This window comes from Anguilla anguilla, chromosome 17 (genome assembly GCF_013347855.1).
Source record: "Anguilla anguilla isolate fAngAng1 chromosome 17, fAngAng1.pri, whole genome shotgun sequence".
NCBI lineage: Eukaryota > Metazoa > Chordata > Actinopteri > Anguilliformes > Anguillidae > Anguilla > Anguilla anguilla.
Window position 1 is genome coordinate 25,485,274 of NC_049217.1, and position 20,912 is coordinate 25,506,185.

The 20,912-nt window shown below is 42.2% G+C and overlaps 2 protein-coding genes across 3 annotated transcripts; both read left to right on the plus strand.

Moving 5' to 3' along the window:
- Nucleotides 1-10,336: 10,336 nt before the first annotated feature.
- On the plus strand, nucleotides 10,337-14,654 carry LOC118216856 (GTPase IMAP family member 4-like). Of its 2 annotated transcripts, none has more exons than XM_035398436.1 (3): nucleotides 10,337-10,644; nucleotides 11,906-12,198; nucleotides 12,701-14,654. In XM_035398436.1, exons 2-3 carry the CDS (start codon nucleotides 11,934-11,936, stop codon nucleotides 13,771-13,773), a joined length of 1,338 nt encoding a protein of 445 aa, XP_035254327.1. In that variant the 5' UTR covers nucleotides 10,337-10,644; nucleotides 11,906-11,933; the 3' UTR covers nucleotides 13,774-14,654. The 2 variants fall into 2 exon arrangements, with proteins under 2 accessions (XP_035254327.1, XP_035254326.1); XM_035398435.1 differs by having other exon boundaries at nucleotides 10,338-10,645; nucleotides 11,925-12,198.
- A 1,407-nt stretch (nucleotides 14,655-16,061) lies between these two features.
- On the plus strand, nucleotides 16,062-19,085 carry LOC118216939 (claudin-4-like). Its single transcript, XM_035398583.1, has 2 exons — nucleotides 16,062-16,355; nucleotides 17,706-19,085. Exon 2 carries the CDS (start codon nucleotides 18,054-18,056, stop codon nucleotides 18,708-18,710), a length of 657 nt encoding a protein of 218 aa, XP_035254474.1. The 5' UTR covers nucleotides 16,062-16,355; nucleotides 17,706-18,053; the 3' UTR covers nucleotides 18,711-19,085.
- Nucleotides 19,086-20,912: the final 1,827 nt, after the last annotated feature.

A 20,912-nucleotide genomic window follows, 5' to 3' on the forward strand; every position in this document is an offset into this window, starting at 1 on the left:
AACAAAAGTGAGTATTTTAAAAATGTTTTGTCAACTCTCGTTCTTGTGCATACCATTGTGAAAATGAATGTACCCAGGGGTGAATTTCTGGGCAGTACCTCATCGGGTTAGGAACAAATTGCATTAGCCTGGATATAAAATAATAGTGGGACTTGACTTTTGAATGGCATTTCAAAATGTTACAGTAAAGTAGATGAAATAATTTCAGACTAAATAATAATAATAATAATAATAATAATAATAATAATAATAATAATAATAATGTCTCAAACTCACTGTTTGATTTGAAATACAAATTTGATAAGTACAAAGGAAAAACAATCAATTTGACACAACTTTCCAAATACTTGGAGATGATACAAAACTGGGAGGTTTAGCCAACAGTTTGGAATCTACTAAAGTAATTCAAGAAGATTTAAACAGAATCCAAAAGTGGGCAGAAACCTGGCAAATGTGGGGAATAAAATTCTACATGTGGGGAATAAAAACATAGGGCAGGATTACTTTATGGGTGGTACAAAATTAGAATGCGCACATGTAGAAAAAGACTTGAGAGTAGTAGTTGATCAAGGCCTTTCAGGCTCTGGTCAATGTGATGTAGCAGTAAAAAAGCCAACAGGATGCTGGGATACATAGCCAGGAGTATTGAGTATAAATCTAAGGAGATCATACTCACCCTATACAATACCCTTGTCAGACCACACTTAGAGTATTGTGTGCAGTTCTGGGGACCGTACTACAAGAAAGATATAGAGGCGCTGGAAAAGGTCCAAAGACGGGCAACCAGATTGATTCTGGGTATAAAAGATAAGTGTTATGAGGAAAGGTTTGAGATGCTTGGACTTTCAAGCTTAGTAAAAGGAGGCTTATGGGATATTTGATTGAGGATTTTAATTTTATTAAAGGGATTAACAAAGTGAACTACATGAAATTATTCAAGTTGAGTTCGGTTAGCAGAACGAGGGGGCACGGATGGAAACTGGCAAAGGGTAAATTTCACACAGACATTATATATATTATAAATATGTTTTCACACAGAGAGTGGTCAGTGTGTGGAATAGCTTGCCTGGATATGTAGTGGAGGCAGAAACACTGGGGGTATTCAAGGCCCAGCTTGATACAATGTTAGATACTATCTAGCTTTAAGGTAAACTAAGCATTAAGTACAGTTTAGTGGTCGGAATAGACAAGCAGTGTTGGGCTGAATGGCCTGTTCTTGTCTTAAGTTGTGTTATGTTATGTTATGTTATGTTATGTTATGTTACGTTACGTTACGTTACGTTACGTTACGTTACGTTACGTTACGTTACGTTACGTTACGTTACGTTACGTTACGTTACGTTATAAAACGAGACAGATATCAGCTTGTTTACCATGTCCTGCCTTCCCTTTCTTTCCTTCAGTGTTGCACCTGAGGATGGTGCTGGTTGGCAAAAGTGGAGCAGGAAAGAGCGTGTCAGGAAATACCATCCTGGGGAAGAAAGTTTTTAAAGAGGATGATTCCGCTGACTCTGTTACCACGTGTTCATCAATGCATAATGCAGATCAGTTCTCTGTGATTGACACCCCAGGACTTTTCGGCACATCCATGGATGAAGAACAAGTGAAAAAAGAAATTGACGAGTGCATCCGTCTGTCGGACCCTGGACCCCACGTGTTTCTGCTGGTGGTCAGGTTGGGCAGATTCACACAGGAAGACAAATCTGCTGTGCAGTGGATCCAGAAGCACTTTGGGGAAGAAGCCTCACGGTACACAATTGTGCTGTTCACATGTACCTATCAAATGAAAAAATCGATGGAAGAGTTTCTGCACAGTTCCAAGCTACTTCAGGACCTAATTAATTGCTGTGGTGGAAGGTATCATATCTTCAATAATGATGATGAACAGAACACTCAGGTTACCGAGCTAATGCAAAAAATAGAGAAGATGGTGAAGGAGAATGGAGGAGAATACTACACCAATAAGATGTACAAGGAGGCTGAGAGAAAGGTAGCTCAGAGGCTCAGAGAGGAGGAGAAAAGGAGGAGAACAGAAAATATGAAGAAAAGTTTGACAGGAGCAGCAATTGGGGCTCTGGCAGTCGCTGCAGCTGTAGCAGTAACAATGAAGAGAATGAATATACTGTGATTGCAGCCTCACTGAAATGACTGTATAGAATTTAATTCCACTTCTTATATTTTAATCTTGGATTTCCTTGGCCTATGAACCTGTCTCTATTAAAGCACTCAATAGATGTATATGCATTATAATGTGTATACTTAAGAAAATCTCACCAGCCATTTAAGTTTGTACAGTCATGTGAAATCAAAAAAGGAGAAAACATTAATCAAGTCTTAAACTTCTGAAAGACAAAAAATGTTACGAAACAGGAAATGGTATGGTGTGAAAATTGTAGTGTCGAGACTGGAGCTTTTTTGAAAAATTAATAAAATATATTTAAAGTCAGATGTGCAGGACATAAAATGTGTAGATGAATTGTATAGTACTCTTATATTTTAGATGAGTATATATTTTTCATATGCAGTGATTGATACTTTTTCTACTTTACAGTTAATTCATTTAAATACCGCAGGCCCCATTTGTATGCTGTGACTAATGTGTAAACTAAATACAACTTTACAGAATACAGCCTCAAAATCCTACAGAAACATCCTATAGATCCTGTCACTTCCCTCCCTGGCTGCATCACAATCACCCTCCCCCCCCCCCCCCCCCCTCCCTTAATCAACTTTCTTCACTGCCAAAAGAGGACAAGGAAGTACAAAGTAAAGATTTGCCTGGTCACATGACAATTTTTTTGCAATGCACAAGCATTCTGAAGAAATATTTGATGATGTAGTCCCCCTAGTGGCTGTATCTAGTAAATAAATAAAAATTCCTCAATGTTTCTTCCACTGAGCTTCATTATGAACTGGTTAAGTTTTAATGGCAAAATACTTCCCATCCATTCTTGAGGTTCATTTTGACATCAAAACATATTTTAGAATATAGTGATTGATTTTTTTGAAGGATCTTTTCTGTTGATTAACACATTTTTGGTCCAATCTTTTGTCCCTTAGAAATGGTAAGATGTCTGAAATCATCCAGCAGGAACGTATAGCCCTCTGTAGTTCCAGACTATTTTTCCTGTAGTTTCCTGTGAAGCCTGATAGCTTCTTGCGATTAAAATATTGGCGAAATAAACTTTGCTCATTTCATGTTAAAACCTGACTTTGTTGGTGAAGGATGTGTTGCTTTTTGCATGTGTAATGGATCAAACAAAACATTTGTAAAACAGAAATTCTAAATCTACAGGCTATCAATTCTGTCACTTCACTAGGCTTACCTAGTTAACATTAACATTAGCGTAGCCAACTTTATTAGCATAATTGCAGGGTATGCAATCACTGTGCGGGCAGAAATTAAGTCTACAGGACTCCAGCGTCCGTACTTCACACAATACATGTATACCATAAAGCCTTACTAGTCAGTTTGGTTTCATTTGATATAACTGTTCCTTTTTTTTTCCTCTCTTAATTTATTCCCAAATAACGAGCAAAAGAACCAGCGTGGCTATTTTAGCCTGGTCTGATGGGTTTCAGTGGCAGCCTGTGCTGGGTTCGCAACCATTCTGGATCAGCAGCAGGACTGTATTTTGGCAGTATCTTGCATATTTTCTCCTCCCCTGTTCTTCTGTTTTCGCTTTGTTATGAAGTAACTGGTCAACACTTAATGGCAAATTAAAAATATTTCCAATTCATTCTTTAAGGTTCCTTCTGGCATGAAAAAACTATTTGAAATATAATTATAGATTTTTCAAAGGATCTGTTCTGCAGGTTCCAAAACTTTGGGACTTTAAAAATTTTTATTTTTAATTTATTTATTAGATAATTAGGTGGCAACATGGGGCCGTGTATGTTCAAGTCCCATCCTAATTTGAAATGTCAAGTTGTCCCCACCTGAGTTCAGGGAGCAACCCCACTGCATAGGACCCAGAAACCCACAGCTTTCTGGTCCCATCTTTTTCCCTTACAAGTTGTCAGTTTTCTGACACCATTCACGAGGGCTGTGTAGTCCACTGTCATCTCAGACTGATCCTTGTCAAGGCCAATGGCTTCTTGCTGTGAAAATACCAGCTAAAGAAACATTTCATTGTCCATTTCCTGTTAAAATCAGATTTTGTTGGTAAAAGATGCACTGAATTTTTGTATGTAATGAGTCTGATGTGTAATGGATCAAACAAAACATTTGTAAAACAAAAATTCTAAATCTAAGGACTGTTAATTCTTTAATATCCCTAGGCTTAGCTACATGAACATTAGCTGCAGGAAAATCTAAGTCACATTTTAAGAGCGACTTGAGGAGAGGCAGGTGAAGCCACAGAGTCACAGATCTTACAATGGCTTTGTGATTATAAGTGTGATAAGAGATCCATTTCGTGGCATTTGTAGATACAGCAGAGATATTGAAGTTGTTGTGTTGTTTCTAGGCGACAGATTGGCCACAGAGAAACGTAAGGTTCAGTGTAGCAGTGACATGAACATTTTGGGAGATTAGCGAAACCAGCCAGATCCAAGACTCTTGAGTAATAGTTAAAGGTCTCCTAGACTGTTTCCATAATGGGAAAATCGTCATTGGACTCCTTCTAGCCTTAGATGTTATACTACAGCTTGAGTGCTTAAACAAGGCAAAAGGAAAGAAGAAAACCTCCAGAAGTTGTTTGGCAGGGAGGTGTCAACAATAAACTCCCTTGGTATGCAGTCTATACAATTGTCATTGTGCATCAATAGCACGATGACATTTAAATAATGTCCCTCCCAATGATTCTGCTAAACCACACCCTTGGCTGACCGGTTCGTTTTCATTTTCTCATAAGCTCTGGGTAGTGAAGGCTGTGGAGAGTTTTGAGCGCATATCTCTTTGAGGAACAACAGAAAAGACTAAGAAGAGGCATAGAAAAATCAGGAGAAACAAAAGTGAGTATTTTTTAAATGTTTTGTCAACTCTCGTTCTTGTGCATACCCTTGTGAAAATGAATGTACCCAGGGGTGAATTTCTGGGCGGTAGCTCATCGGGTTAGGAACAAATTGCATTAGCCTGGATATAAAATAATAGTGGGACTTGACTTTTGAATGGCATTTCAAAATGATACAGTAAAGTAGATGAAATAATTTCAGACTAAATAATAATAATAATAATGTCTCAAACTCACTGTTTGATTTGAAATACAAATTTGATAAGTACAAAGGAAAAACAATCAATTTGACACAACTTTCCAAATACTTGGAGATGATACAAAACTGAGACAGTTTGGAATCTACTAAAGTAATCCCAGAAGATTTAAATAGAATCCAGAAGTGGGCAGAAACCTGGCAAATGAAATTCAATATAACTAAATGTAAAGTTCTACATGTGGGGAATAAAAACATAGGGCAGGATTACTTTATGGGTGGTACAAAATTAGAATGCGCACATGTAGAAAAATACTTGAGAGTAGTAGTTGATCAAGGCCTTTCAGGGTCTGGTCAATGTGATGTAGCAGTAAAAAAGCCAACAGGATGCTGGGATACATATCCAGGAGTATTGAGTACAAATCTAAGGAGATCATACTCACCCTATACAATACCCTTGTCAGACCATACTTAGAGTATTGTGTGCAGTTCTGGGGACCGTACTACAAGAAAGATATAGAGGCGCTGGAAAAGGTCCAAAGACGGGCAACCAGATTGATTCTGGGTATAAAAGATAAGTGTTATGAGGAAAGGTTTGAGATGCTTGGACCTTCAAGCTTAGTAAAAGGAGGCTTATGGGATATTTGATTGAGGCTTTTAAATGTATTAAAGGGATTAACAAAGTGAACTACATGAAATTATTCAAGTTGAGTTCGGTTAGCAGAACGAGGGGGCACGGATGGAAACTGGCAAAGGGTAAATTTCACACAGACATTAGGAAATATGTTTTCACACAGAGAGTGGTCAGTGTGTGGAATAGCTTGCCTGGACATGTAGTGAAAGGGGGCACTGGGGGTATTCAAGGCCCGGCTTGATACAGTGTTAGATACTATCTAGCTTTAAGGTAAACTAAGCATTAAGTACAGTTTAGTGGTCGGAATAGACAAGCAGTGTTGGGCTGAATGGCCTGTTCTCGTCTTACGTTATGTTATGTTATGTTATGTTATGTTATGTTATGTTACGTTACGTTACGTTACGTTACGTTACGTTACGTTACGTTACGTTACGTTACGTTATGTTACGTTATGTTATGTTATGTTATGTTACGTTACGTTATGTAACATGAGACAGATATCAGCTTGTTTACCATGTCCTGCCTTCCCTTTCTTTCCTTCAGTGTTGCACTTGAGGATGGTGCTGGTTGGCAAGAGTGGAGCAGGAAAGAGCGCGTCAGGAAATACCATCCTGGGGAAGGAACATTTTATGGAAGATGATTCCGCTGACTCTGTTACCATGGTTTCATCAAGGCAGAGTGCAGAGCGTTCTGGAAGGCAGTTCTCTGTGATTGACACCCCAGGACTTTTCGGCACATCCATGGATGAAGAACAAGTGAAAATACAAATTGACGAGTGCATCCGTCTGTCGGTCCCTGGACCCCACGTGTTTCTGCTGGTGGTCAGGTTGGGCAGATTCACACAGGAAGAGAAATCTGCTGTGCAGTGGATCCAGAAGCACTTTGGGGAAGAAGCCTCACGGTACACAATGGTGCTGTTCACAGGTGCTGATCAGATAAAGAAAAAATCGGCGGAAGAGTTTCTGAACGGTTCCAAGCTACTTCAGGAACTAATTCATTGCTGTGGTGGAAGATATCATATCTTCAATAATGATGATGAACAGAACATCACTCAGGTTACCGAGCTAATGCAAAAAATAGAGAAGATGGTGAAGGGGAATGGAGGAGAACACTACACCAATGAGATGTACAGGGAGGCTGAGAGAAAGATCAGAGAGGAGGAGGAAAGGAAGAGAAAATATAAAAACAAGGAAAAGACTAAGGAACGTTTGGTAGGAGCAGCATTTGGGGCTCTGGCAGTCACTGCAGCTGGAGGAATAATAATGATAGAAGATGAATATGCAGCCCCGCTGAAATGACAGAATGGATAGATGGATAAAATTTGATTCCACTTATATTTTAATCTTGGATTTACTTGGCCCATGAACCTGTCTCTATTAAAGCACTCAATAGATGTATATGCATTATAATGTGTATACTTAAGAAAATCTCACCAGCCATTTAAGTTTGTACAGTCATGTGAAATCAAAAAAGGAGAAAACATTAATCAAGTCTTAAACTTCTGAAAGACAAAAAATGTTACGAAACAGGAAATGGTATGGTGTGAAAATTGTAGTGTCGAGACTGGAGCTTTTTTGAAAAATTAATAAAATATATTTAAAGTCAGATGTGCAGGACATAAAATGTGTAGATGAATTGTATAGTACTCTTATATTTTAGATGTGTTTATATTTTTCCTAATATAACAAACATTATCATTATACTAATACTATAACCAATCAATAATTTTGATGACTTGAGCTAATAACTATTACTGTGGTTTACGTGGATGGAGCCTGTGCGTAGTTGGAAGGGGTTCTGCCCAAGCTCTCTCAGAAGTAATTAAACTAGCCTTATTAACCTTATTTAGGAATCAGTCGAGTGCAAACAAATGATGACTTGGTGATTTACTAGTGCCTAATGTAAGTATGAGACACAGATAATAATAAATGATAAATGCTCAGGCAGACTGCCCCTCTGTGCGACTTGAACCTAAGTCTTTGCTGTGTGAAAGAACTCCCCTGCTACAGAAAAATGAGCACATAGATTTTTTTTTTTTACCATTTTCCTTGTATCCCGTTACCAGTTTTTGAGGTCTTTCACCATTGCGTTACGTAGCTTGTTTGCTTAGCCAAAATGCAGTTCGGGAATAAGGATGGGTATCAGAACGTGGCTTTGTAAGAAAAAACGAAACACCGTAGAGACCCCAGCCGATGCCAGCAGCCCCAGCACAGCAGCAATGATATCGCCGAGCCCGAACTTAATCTGCTGGCTCCACCAGCCGCAGAAGATGTTACGCCGGCGGCAAGCAAGGTCAGTGGTTAGAATCGTTCATAAATTCTATTATTCTGCGTCTTGTAGACCTACGTTCCGAGTGCTCCGATTCGCTAAATTGTGCGAGGACACTCAGGTTTAATACTGGCTTCACCACTGCTGTGAAATAAATATATTATTATGGGTCCAAGCAGCGAAGCTGGTGGAACCCTATTGTATCTGTTAAGATTATTATTATTATTATTATTATTATTATTATTATTATTATTATTATTATCCACTAAAAGTGTCTGAGGCTTAGCAACCATAAGTCCTAGAGCAACCAAATTTGGTAGGTGGGTTCCTATGGCCCCCCACTACTCAGGCACTACAAATCACTGAATTGCCATAACAAAGGGTCATGTGTAAAAGGCAATAACTCCCACACCGTAAGTCAGATCAACACAAAACATCATTGACCTGTGCATCTGAACGTGCTCTACAACTTTGCCATTGGGACCACCTATGTCCGCCATATTGTTTGCCCGCCATTTTGACTTTTTTGTTGCGATGTGGAAGCTTTCTGCGCTAAAATGTCTGAGGCTCAGAAACCATAAGTTGTAGACCAACCAAATTTGGTAGGTGGGTTCCTATGTAGAGAAGCGCTGCAGCTCTACATACATACCGGGCTATCTAAATATTTAGACATGCCATCTAAGTGTTACAACATAGTAAAGGCCTTTACGGGAAGCGGCCAGGACACATCCATGGTGACGCAACTAAGTCATCCGACAGCGTCTCTTAGCACAAAATTGGCCATAAGTCATCAATATTTTATACAATCATCATGATATTCAGTAGATATGTTCAGTGAAGGTATATGATCATGAGGACAAAACCATTTTAAAATCGCTCCATAGGGGGCGCGATAGTGCCAATGCTTGGACCCCTCCCAACGCCGCTTGCGGCTTTAATTTGATTTTGAAACAGTAGTCTTGTGTTGTTGTTATTTAGCCTTTCAGAGGCTATTGCATGGTTAAATCAATGAATTTCATTAAACCTACCACCAGACCAATTTTAGGTGGTGACCTGGAAATCTGCCCCAAATATTCCTATTATGGCCATGGCGCACAAACACATGGAAAAGGTAAGGTAGGGAATTGTTCTCATCTAGTCAAAACGCCATTATATTGCCACCCGCTGGATGGGGGAAAAAATGCAGAAATAGGCATAGCAGGATGATAACCTACTGTTTTACTACATAAAAAGATTTGCCCCCTCGCCATTTTTAACTGCCACCTCAGTCACTTCATCCTGGCACCGGGCCTGACGCAGTGTACTGTATTTAATCACTATTTTGTTTCATTGAATGATTATTGATATGAAGTAAGTTAAATGAGTTAAAACTTTAGCGGTCATGCATACTGTATTTTCTGCATTGTTGAAAGGGATAGCATTACAGTAACTCATCTTCAATACCAATCAAGGAGCACTGATGTACAACTACTGTACCATGCTGAATACAAGTGACTTTTGACATCATTGTTGGAGATTTGTGGAGTACTGTTTAGTATTGGTGCATAATAATAAACATTATTGTCACTGAATCCTAGTTTCGTGCACATGTATTTTTGTTTTTCTCCATTTGCACTCAGCAGTCCTAAAAACAGTATCTTTTTAATCCAATAATCACTTATTTTTTTCATGGAACTCTCCTCTTCAAGATTGTTTTCTTTATCTTAACAGGAGCAACAGGGGCTGTTTTTCAAACTTCAATTAAAATCATATACAAGGTCACAGTAGGTTTTACTTTTTGGAGTTCCATTTACATAAGCTATGAAGTTTTTGGCTACTTCAGAGCTCAGTCGGCACTTTAAAAATAAATAAATAAATAAATAAATAAATAAATAAATAAATACATTTAAAGAAAAACAATGTCCGCATTAAAATTCGGTATGGTACAGCTAAAAATATTTGGAAAAAGATACAATGATGGTCAGATAAAGCCAAGTCATCAATAGATGATAACATTTATGTTAAACCCATGTAATATGACCGGGTGTGGCCGGTAATCCACACAGTCCAATAGACTTTCCATTGCTCTGATATCTTCCTTATTATCAGCACGTCGGTTAAAATCACAAACTAAAATACACCTATCAAAGTTGAATGACTGACAGCAGAACTGAAAAATCTTTCAGAAGAGTGGAGAGATATTGTTCTGGAGGTCTGTATGTTTTCATTGCCAGCAAGGGAAACTGACATGTCAACATAGCGGCCATAATGGGCATTTCAACATATGCCAGTCGCGTCATTTTTTCCCCAAACCACGCTATATCAACACGATTTAGCGCATCGCACAAACCACGCCCCGTAGTTGCATTAGTCAACACACGTGTAGCGGCACCGTTACTGTAATTGTGGACTTTTCAGCAATCTTCCTTGTCTTGAGTTGGACGGCGAGAGCTCTGACGGGAAGCGCTCTACTGGGAAATTCCGCTTGCGTGAACAGTCCGGATATGGAGAATGCTTTCACTTCCCAGTGAAAGCATACCTTATTGTTCCTGTTCTTTCTCTAAATCAAACATCGCTGTTCTTTGCTCCTGTATAACTGGTTTTTTATATCTGGTAAGTGTTTACCGCATTTCCAGCCAGAATTTGAAAACGCATCGAGCAGTGTGCGAACTATGAGAATGCTGCTGAAATAAGTGTTTTTAAAAACTAAAATTGGTGATAAACGCGCTGCCACCAATTCAGGGAATTTGCAAAGTCAGCTTTATCAGCGTATTATAAAATCGCATTGGGGCTCTTAACAGTGAATGCGTCTTTGCTATAGCAGCGTATGGTAAAGTGAGTAGGCCATATGATAAAGCAGGAGATATGGTAAAATGATCTGCATATTTGTTAGTGATTAATATTTATCCTGGCTTTGAATTCACGCGTTTCGCTGGATACTTTATTATACAGCTTACTGTTGCGGGATTTTGGGTATTTACATTTCGGCATTTCACAGACGCTCTTACCTGGAGTGATTTATTTTATACAGATTATCCGGCATTTATACGGTTAAATATTTTTACTGAAGCAATTCAGTAAGTCCTGCCTTGGTCAAAGGTACAACGGTAACGCCCCTTCTAAGAAATAATGTTCAGATGGAGAATTTAGTTGAGAAAGAGAGATGTATTAATTTTACTATAAAAACTTTTCTTTGGTATATTTATGGAGGCACTAACTGTATTGTTTGTTCCTTGTCTTGTAGAGAGTGTCAATTATCCAGCTGTTTATTTATTTATTTATTTATTTTTGAATGCCTGTCATTGAAATGGACCTAGTGAACAACAGTTCATCACATGTTACTTGGCTGAGACTGTGTGCTTGTGTGTATGTGTTGCTTGCTTAACCCAGGCTGTAGCTCCTTAACCTTGAATATCTGGTCATAGCGAATGTGGTAGGAGGGGTCACGGCATAAACCTTGCTAAATGAATGTTTTATGGTTTTGGGATTACACTTGTAAATGTAATTGTAAATGCAAAAGTCACAAGTTAACATCATGAGTCCACTGAATGTAGGACATGCCTGGTATTGACATCCTTCAATGAAAAGCCACAGTCAAAAATTCCCTTTCAGTTGAATTCCCCTTTCTCAGTATAAACAAGGGAAGGTGGCGTCTGTAATAGTGCCCCTAGTGGCAGCTGCCACAGGTGTTTTATTGTTTTTTATCGTACAGTCAGGGTGAACTTTATTAGTGTTAAAAATACAGGTAAATCAGAGTTGAACTGGAAGTGGCTTTTTTTTCTTCTTTAATTGTATAGTATACAAGTCCCATTATTTCTGTTCCATTTGTTTGTATTCATTTTGTGCTATTATATATCTGACTTTTATCCACCCGATTTTCCACTTTGTCTAGTGAGCTGAGATGGCTGGAGTCCGGTCCTTGCTCGTTTTCACTCTGGATGATCTGCTGGCAGAGGATCTGCGGAGGTTTAAGTTTTGGCTCTCGAACGATTTGCCTGAGGGCGTTAAGCCCATTGGAAAGGGCAGACTGGAGAACAGAGGCGTGGTCGACATGGTGGAGCTGATGGTGGAGGTCCACGGAGAAGAAGGTGCTGCGAAGGTCGCGCTGCATGCCCTGAGGAAGGTGGACCAGAATGACCTCGCGCAGAGGCTGGAGAAAGAGCTCGGTAAGCATCTGCTTCAGTCTCAGTTTGGTCTTTGGACTGCGCCTGACTTTGTGTGAATTATTTTCCTTGGGATGATTTCACAGCCCCATATGCCTTTATGAACTCCATTACTCCATTGTCTTTCATTTTTGTTGGGGGAAAAAGGAAAAGAAAGCCAGTTTATTTCCATTAGTACTACTACATTGAGAGTGCTTTAATTTATATTTCTGAAAGTGTACACAGCAGTGATTTTAAACAACATGAAGAGGATGTGGAGAAATGTTTTATTTTTTCCCCGTGGATTAGTGTTTTCTGAGGTGTAGCACAAGAGAATTGAAAACTCTCCAGGCAGTAAATGAGGCTTAGGCCCTAGGTTTAGCATTAACTATTATGTGAAGTGAGGATTACTCAGTTGTAATGAAGTCTTTGTGCGGTAAAGCTATTGAATGGCAGGGTTTATGTTCACTCTTTTGATGCAATCTCCTGTCATCCTGCATTGTAAATGGGTGTGTTCTCCCCACAGAGAGGCCTGGGGAGAGGCTTGGTCCTCCTGATTTGAGGATGGTGCTGGTCGGTAAGAGCGGAGGAGGGAAGAGCGCATCGGGAAACACCATCCTGGGCAGGCAAGCTTTTAAATCGGAGTTCTCCCCCAGCTCAGTGACCAGGAGCAGCGAGAGGAGCGACGGGGAGACCCAGGGGAGGCGCGTTGCTGTGATCGACACCCCAGGGATCTTCGACACTTCCATGCCGGAGGAACAGGTTCGGCGCGAGATCGAGAGGTGCATCGCCCTGTCCGTCCCAGGCCCGCACGCGTTCCTGCTGGTGCTCCGGCTGGGCCGGTTCACGCAGGAGGAGAGGCGCGCCGTGCGCTGGATCCAGGAGAGGTTCGGGGAAGAGGCCGCGCGGTACACAGTGGTGCTGCTCACGGGGGGAGATCAGCTGGACAAGCCGGTGCAGGAGTTTCTGAGCGTCAGCCGCGACCTCCAGGAGGTCATCGGCAGCTGCGGCGGCGGCTACCACGTCTTCAACAACAGAGACGCCCGCGACGGCGGCGCTCAGGTCTCCGAGCTGATGCGCAAGGTGGACGAAATGGTGGAGAGGAACGGAGGAGGGCACTACACCAACGATATGTACCAGGAGGTGGAGAGAAGGGTCAGAGAGGAGGAGAGGAGGAGGAGAGAAGAAGAAGAGGAGAGAGCGAGGCAGGAAGAGGAAAGGATCAGAGCGGAGGAGGAGAGGAGGAGGAGAGAAGAAGAGGAGAGAAGGAGGCACGAAGAGGAAAGGGTCAGAGCGGAGGAGGAGAGAAGGTGGAGGGACGCTGAGAAAAGGATCAGAGAAGAGGAGGCGAAGAAGAGGGAAGAGGCGGAGATGAAGATCAGAGAAGAGGAGGCGAGGAAGAGGGAAGAGGCGGAGATGAAGATCAGAGAAGAGGAGGCGAGGAAGAGGGAAGAGGCGGTGGAAAAGATTAGAGAAGAGGCTGAAAGACAGAGAATGATGCAGATTGAGAAGAAGGAGGAGAAGAAAAATCATGGGAAAAGTAAATTTATGAGGGAAACAAAAAGAGTGAGAGATGATGTCCTTAATTTTTTCAGATGAGCTATCCAAGTATAGTTTACTTGAATGACCCAGTAATAATGACAATAAATCATAGGCTGTTCCCTCTAAACTGCTCCTGATCTCATTACCTCAAGCTGATGTCACACTGATGTTCATTTTTTTCAAAATAATGCTGGTATATCAGAACAAATCATTGGACCTCATTCATGAAACGTGCATACGATCACATTTGATCGTAAACTGTGTGTTTCCATGAACATTTCGGAATTCATCATTTCTTTTCTTATCAGTATTTGTCCATGGCTGTTTCGTTATGCTAATCGTGTGACCAGGATTGTGCATTAGATTTACAAACAGTCGGCATTCATCATCTCAACTCACAAAACAGTTCCACACATGCGTCACGAATCCCATATTGGTTTTTCGTAGGAACGTTTTTAAGAACAAAAGTTAGAATAATTTAAGAAAAGTTTTGTGAATGAGGCCCGTTGTGTTTGTATTTGTGTCTATCAGGTACAGTAGGGAAGTACTGCTTCACTTTGTAACATTGCATGGGATAAGCTTCACAGGCAAAATTCCAGCAACACAGGAGAATCAATTGTGCCGGTGTTGTTCTGAACCACAAGATGGTGCTTGTAACATTTCCTTATTTTTCAGTATAGTTTGCCCTTTTGTAATAAAGAAAATGAGACTCACGATATGAAGCCTAGTTTTCTTTACATGGGATATGATTTCATGATTTAGGTCAATTCTGAATTTTGAAATTGATTCTAATTCAATTGAATTTGAATTGCAGCTTTTTCCACAGGTTGAGAATTTATTTTTGTGGCGGTTGATTGTTTGTACTTTGAAATTGAAATTGTTTTATGAAATTGTATTGTAACTGTAAAAAGGTTATTAAATTTTGTGTGCATAGTTCACATTTTGTGTACGAGAATTTTATTTATTTTTTATTTATTTTATGTGTTAGGGCAATTTTATTTATTTTTAATTTACCTGGCCATGTCTCCAGATGAAAATGAAATCTGTATGGCACTTTACGTGTCAAGTTGTACCAGTGACAGAGAGAAAGAACAGAATGCAAAAGGAAGCCAAACTAAAACAATTTTGGAAGTAATGGTCTCAGTTACAGACAAGCCTTTACGCTACCAGAATGATATGGAGGATAATATAATCAGATACAAATTCTAAACATAAGTAATGTAATGTAATGTAATAAGTTAGGGACGTTAAAGTCATTGGTGCCTGAAATCCAAAATGCTCTAATTTCTAAACGCAATGATTTTCTTAAATTTCAATTAAACTAGGCCTAACTGTTAACTGTAACTGTTACTATAACAGTAATGTTATGGCAACCTATCTGTGGTGCAGTTTCTCCCTCTTCTAGCCTTCTTTTTTAAAGAAGTTTTGTGCCACCACCGGCTTCCAAAAACGTAGTACTTATCATAAATAATGCTTATACTATTTAAAATATTACCATGGATATGAGATGTTAAAACATCATCAGTTGTTTTTCTGTCATCATGTTTTAAGAAATGCATTCTGAGAAATTTAGTTTTCAAAATATGTAAAACAATGATTACATGCAGGCTTATCTTTAAATATCAGCAAACTGGAGTACTAAACTACTAAACTGGAGTGTTCGTGGAGTGGTCTGCTTATCTTTGTTGGGCCCACGAATTTTAAGAAGACTGAAATGTAGGGGCAAGCCAAATTTATCTGAGCCTGAAGACATGCTCTAGAAAATTCTTCCAATGATCATCTTGCAGTGGCTTAATTTTTAGAAATCAAGCAAGCAGACGAGTGAGAGGTCACAGAGCTGAGGCTGATAAACCAGTAGCCCTGAGAGCGCAAGGGAGGGAAAGCAAGAATGAAAAGAGAGGTGGGAGGAAAAGAGAAATAGTGGAAAGATTATGGGAGGAAAAGGATCAAAACAATCTATGGGTCACGGTGGCTGAACTTCAGTCAGAACCAGCCAAGAATGGACAAAGCCAGCAAGCTGTAATAAAGCCATCTGAGATCATAAAGATTTCAAAAGGGCCATCGTAAATCACCCTTTTGCGCCAAACCTGAGCGTTCTTGAACAGAGCAGCAAAGAAGGATAGTAATTTAAGGGAAGAATGAAAAGACATATCTGGTGGCTGGAGTGCAAAAGATGAAGGACAAGAGGACAAGAGTGCGGGTGGGTGGGTGGCTGGGCCGAATGGAGGGAGGGTTGTAGGGAACGAGAGAGAGAGAGAGAAAGAGAGAGAGGTGGGAGAACAGGGCGCCATTGTGCTGAAACACCAGGCACTGGGAGACACACTCGGGGTGCATTCACACATCGTCGCCGGGGCACGGGCACACACAGGCACACACACACACACACACACACACACACACACACACACGAGCGAGCGCGCGCGCACTCTCCGACACTACGGCCGGCTGGCATCGCGCAGGGCTTCTCTCCTCTCTCTTTTGCGCCCGCTGATTCGAGCGCTCACCCGCGAAACTTCGCTCTCTCGTCCCGCCCGGTCCCGGTCTCTCGGCTCCGCTCCCGAACCGAACCCCCAACGCAGGACGCGCCGCACCAGGACGTCGCCCCGCTGGCTGGTGGATCTCGCCGTGTCGCTCGTGAGGTAAATTGGCTTGCATCTTTTCAGCAGTCGCTAGCTCCCCATGTTGGTCTTCAAATAGACTGCCAAAGGAAACTGTGAAGTTCCCAGCTGACAGGGAAGGCAAAATATTGCGTCTGTCTTAGTTGACATGGAGGGAATTATTCATTTGTTTTCCATGACTATCAGGTGTGGAAAGCGAGGGCCTATTTCTAGCTATTAGGTTTACACGCCAAATTAACATTGTTGGATTGGCTGTTTAATGGCAGTGCCAAGTGCTTCTTCTGTCATACTGAAGCGCGCAGAATACATCCTTCGCCATCATTTTGGGCACCAGTTCCCGAAACTAGGACAGTCGTGATATTTAAAGTTTGACATTGTGTGAGACTTTGAGAAAATGGGGAAAAGCGTCCGTAGGTCCGTGAGGGGAATTGTCCGCAATGCCGGACAGTGGACATGGTCCAGTAATGGCGCTCAGTCTTGCTCGTTTCTGGATCCTCCTCCGTAACTCGGGCACCAACAACAATTGTAGCTGTGGCGTCGTTTGGGGTTTGATTTTGAGATGCGGGTCTGTTAAGCCCACACTGCGCCGCTCCAATAATGGCCCCTTGTGTTCAGAGGCCGCTCGTGGTTTTTTTTTTTCTGAGATGGTCCCCTCGCTCGGCCGGGCGCTGCCCGACTCCCACTGCCCCGTGAAAAGGGACCATTCTCTCCTCTTCGCTTGTTGACCGCACGCCGAGCAACGCTGATTTTACAGCCCTGAATCTCCACGCCGAGGCCAGGAAGAGATATGTTCAGACGTGATGCGTCCATTTTATTTCGTTTCTGGAAACCGCTAAAGCAGTATAGCTGATGTGGTGGGTTGACGGAAATGGGAGACATTAGAAGGGCCTTCTTTGATACTAATGGTACATTTACAAAACGGCGCCGATGAACTCTCTGTTGATTAGAGAGTTCAGCTGTACCGTCTCTTTGAACTTATTTTGTCAGAACATAAGCATTTTTTTTATTTTTTATATTCCTATATTTTACCATTACATTACATAACAGGCATTTAAAATATGCTCTTATCCAGAGCGACTTACACGACTTTTTACATAGCATTTACATTAGCAAACATTACCAAACAGGAACTTATATGTACTGTGTATGTATGATCTGGTTTTGTGTGCATCTAACGTTGTTTTCATATGCTATCACAATGTGGGAAAAGAACTAAAACATATTTCTAACCAGTTCTGCAGATGTGATTATTGTCCTGTGTGTGGTAGAGTTCTGAGCTCGTAGTAAACAGATTCAGGGTGTGATTGAAGGTCACGGTTGTAATCGTGCTTTTGTTTCTTCTAACCCAACCCCCCCCTCCCCCTCCTCCAGTTGTTTCCTTCATCACTGTGAGCTGTGAGAAAGAGGAGGAAGACAGACAAGACCTTATAATAATATAATAAAGTATTATGTATAATAGTATATGTAATATATAATATAATTATTATCACAATACGACCTTACAATAAGACCTTGAAGTCTTATTGGCTGTGCTCTACGGTCTACTCTTTTCTTGTAGCCTCTTGTCCCCTGAGAGGGGAACAGAGAACGAGAGAGTGAGACAAAGAGTGAGAGAAAGCTGGGCGGAGTTAGTTGACTGAGGAAGCAGCGAGAGGCTAACAGCCCAGCCCGTGTAAGTGTTGGAAACAGAAGCGGATCCGGCGCACCCCCTGCTCCGTCATGGCCTCCACGGGCCTGCAGCTCCTGGGCCTGGTCCTGGCCCTGCTGGGCTGGGTGGGCGGGACCCTGGTGTGCGCCGCCCCCCTGTGGCGGGTCACCGCCTTCATCGGCAACAACATCGTGACGGCGCAGATCATCTGGGAGGGCCTGTGGATGAGCTGCATCGTCCAGAGCACGGGGCAGATCCAGTGCAAGGTGTACGACAGCCTGCTGGCGCTGCCCAGCGACATGCAGGCGGCCCGCGGGCTGTCCATGCTGTCCGTGCTGCTGAGCGGCCTGGCCTTCGCCCTGGGCGTGCTGGGCGTCAAGTGCACCAAGTGCCTGGGCCGGCAGCACCTGAAGGCGCGCATCAGCCGGGTCTCCGGCATCATCTTCGTCCTGGCGGGGTTCCTCTACCTCGTGCCCGTCTGCTGGACCGCCCACTCCATCATCCGGGATTTCTACGACCCCCACGTGGCCGCCCCGCACAAGCGGGAGCTGGGCCCCGCCCTCTACCTGGGCTGGGGGGCATCGGGGCTCCTGCTGGTGGGCGGGGCCCTGCTCTACTCCGGGTCCAGCCCACCGGGGGCGCCCTCCTCGCCCACCTTCAGCGGAAGCAGCGAGGACAGCCCCCGCCGGGTGCCTGGCGGGGCCGGCCAGGTGAAGGGGTACGTGTAAACACCACCCCCCCCGCCCCCGCCCACTGCTTGTCACTGCACATCTCCCAATGTCAATCCCCCCCCCCCACCCCCCCCACCTGAAACCCTGACACACCTGGGCCTTGAGAGCACCACCCACCCCCCATCCCACCCACCCAGTTCTCTCACTGTCAGCCTCATAAATAATTTCATTTTCCCTGTATATCATTGTCTGTAGTGTTTATGTTTTTCTGAGAAGAGGGTGTGAAGAGAAATGTGAACTTTTTATTTTATTTTGTTTTGTTTTTATTCCACATCTGATCTCATTTGATAACCCCCTTTCACTGCGTGTGTGTATTTTTTTCTCTCTGTAAAAAAAAAACCACAAATACAATAAATCCTTTTTGGTCTTTCAGCATGTTTGCTTAAACATTTGTTTGTATGTCTAGCGAGTCTGGCTAAGAAACAGTCATTTCCCAGTGTTGAAATCATAAGAACAATTTATCGCAATATGCAGCTGTGCAAACATACTGGACTTTATTTAGGTGTTGGGTACAGTAACAAGTGCAGGGTGTGAGCTTGGGCGGCATTATCGCAGATTAGGTCCTGATATTGAATTGATATTGTAGCCTGATGAATGGATCATGTAAGCCTTTGTTATGGGTTGTGTATTGGTATGGAGTGGATGATGTAAGCTATATACTGGAATGGATTGTGGATGGCTGAACGAAGATTGATAGTGGAGAGCGTGGGGGCAGGAGACACCATATGAGTCCCTGTCACAGCCGTCACTGCCACGGGAACAAGAGACCGTCTGTGTGTATGAGTGAGTGCTTCCCAACACACACACACACACACACACACACACACACACACACACACACTCACTCACTCACACACACTCACACTCTCACACACACACACACACACACACACACACACACACTCACACTCTCACACACACACACACACACACATACACTCACACTCACACTCTCACACACACACTCACACACTCACTCACACACACACACACACACACACACACACACACTCACACTCACAGCATCCACAAACCTGGCTGCCGATCAATGCTTTGTGCGGTGTCACTCCGTACCTACGAGACCATAATGGCAGGGCTCCTCCCACTGTGCCCTAAGTGATCAAAGCCCCTCCCATTGTGCCTCTTAGGAATCAGGGTCCCTTCCACTGAGAGCTTGGAAACCATAGCCCCTCCCATCAAACATGGCTCCTCCAATGATTTCTCTGAAGATAATAGACTCCTCCCATTGATTCCTGAGAGAAAATAACACCCCTTCCCCCCACAGCCCTGAAAGAGTGGCCTTCATTAAATGAATTTTCTTCACAAGAAAATATGTTTACCACCCACACTCTACAGTGGTGGAAAATGGTCAATAATATTTAATGATAATGATAAATCATCACTGCTATTCAACTGGCATTATTCATAAAGTCTGGGAAAGTGTGTATGTGTTGCCTGTGCATAAAGATGAGGATAAAAGTGACCTTTACAACCATCAGCTAATTTCCAAATTGCCCTGCCAAGCTAAAATTTTAGAGTTTCTTGTTAATGCTCAGCTTAAATCATCTGTGCTTGGCTCCTATCAGTCTGGGTTCAAGGCTAAGCATAGCACCATCACTCCCACATGATATTGTGTCTGCCTTAGATAGGAAGCAACATTGTGCTGCACTTTTTGTTGACCTTTCTAAGGCCGTTGACACAGTAGACAATTCCCCTTTCCTCAATTATTGGTTTAGACTCTTCTCCATGCAATTGGTTCCATAATTTAGGAAAATCTCAGATTGTTAAAGTGGGTGATGCACAGTCTGTGTTTTTACATTTGTCAAAAGGTGTTCCTCAAGGGTCAATACTGGGACCAGTCCTGTTTACCATTTATATCAATGACATTACAGATGAATAACAATGTAAAACAGGATCATTCATTCAAACAAAAATGTACATGGAATAACATTGTGTATATTCCTCAGACAGATGTATGTGTCTGTATGTAAGCTTGTGTATGAATTTGTCCGTGTGTCTGCGCGTGCATGATTATGTGCGTGGGTTGTACTCGTCTCTATATGTGGGCTCCATTTGTGTCCCTCCGTGTGTGCCGCACTCGTATCTGTGTGTGTGTGTCATTCTGACTGTGTAGGCATGGCATTGCATTGTGGGAGGCGAGCCATTGGAGACTTAATCAGCTGATGCTTATTAATGGGG

Excerpts from the sequence above, each read along its gene's own strand:
- LOC118216856 (XM_035398436.1), top strand. The coding sequence starts at position 11,934 with ATGGCTGGAGTCCGGTCCTTGCTCGTTTTCACTCTGGATGATCTGCTG. Across the intron at positions 12,199-12,700 it reads GAGGCTGGAGAAAGAGCTCG|AGAGGCCTGGGGAGAGGCTT; the intron begins GTAAGCATCTGC and ends TTCTCCCCACAG.
- LOC118216939 (XM_035398583.1), top strand. The coding sequence starts at position 18,054 with ATGGCCTCCACGGGCCTGCAGCTCCTGGGCCTGGTCCTGGCCCTGCTG.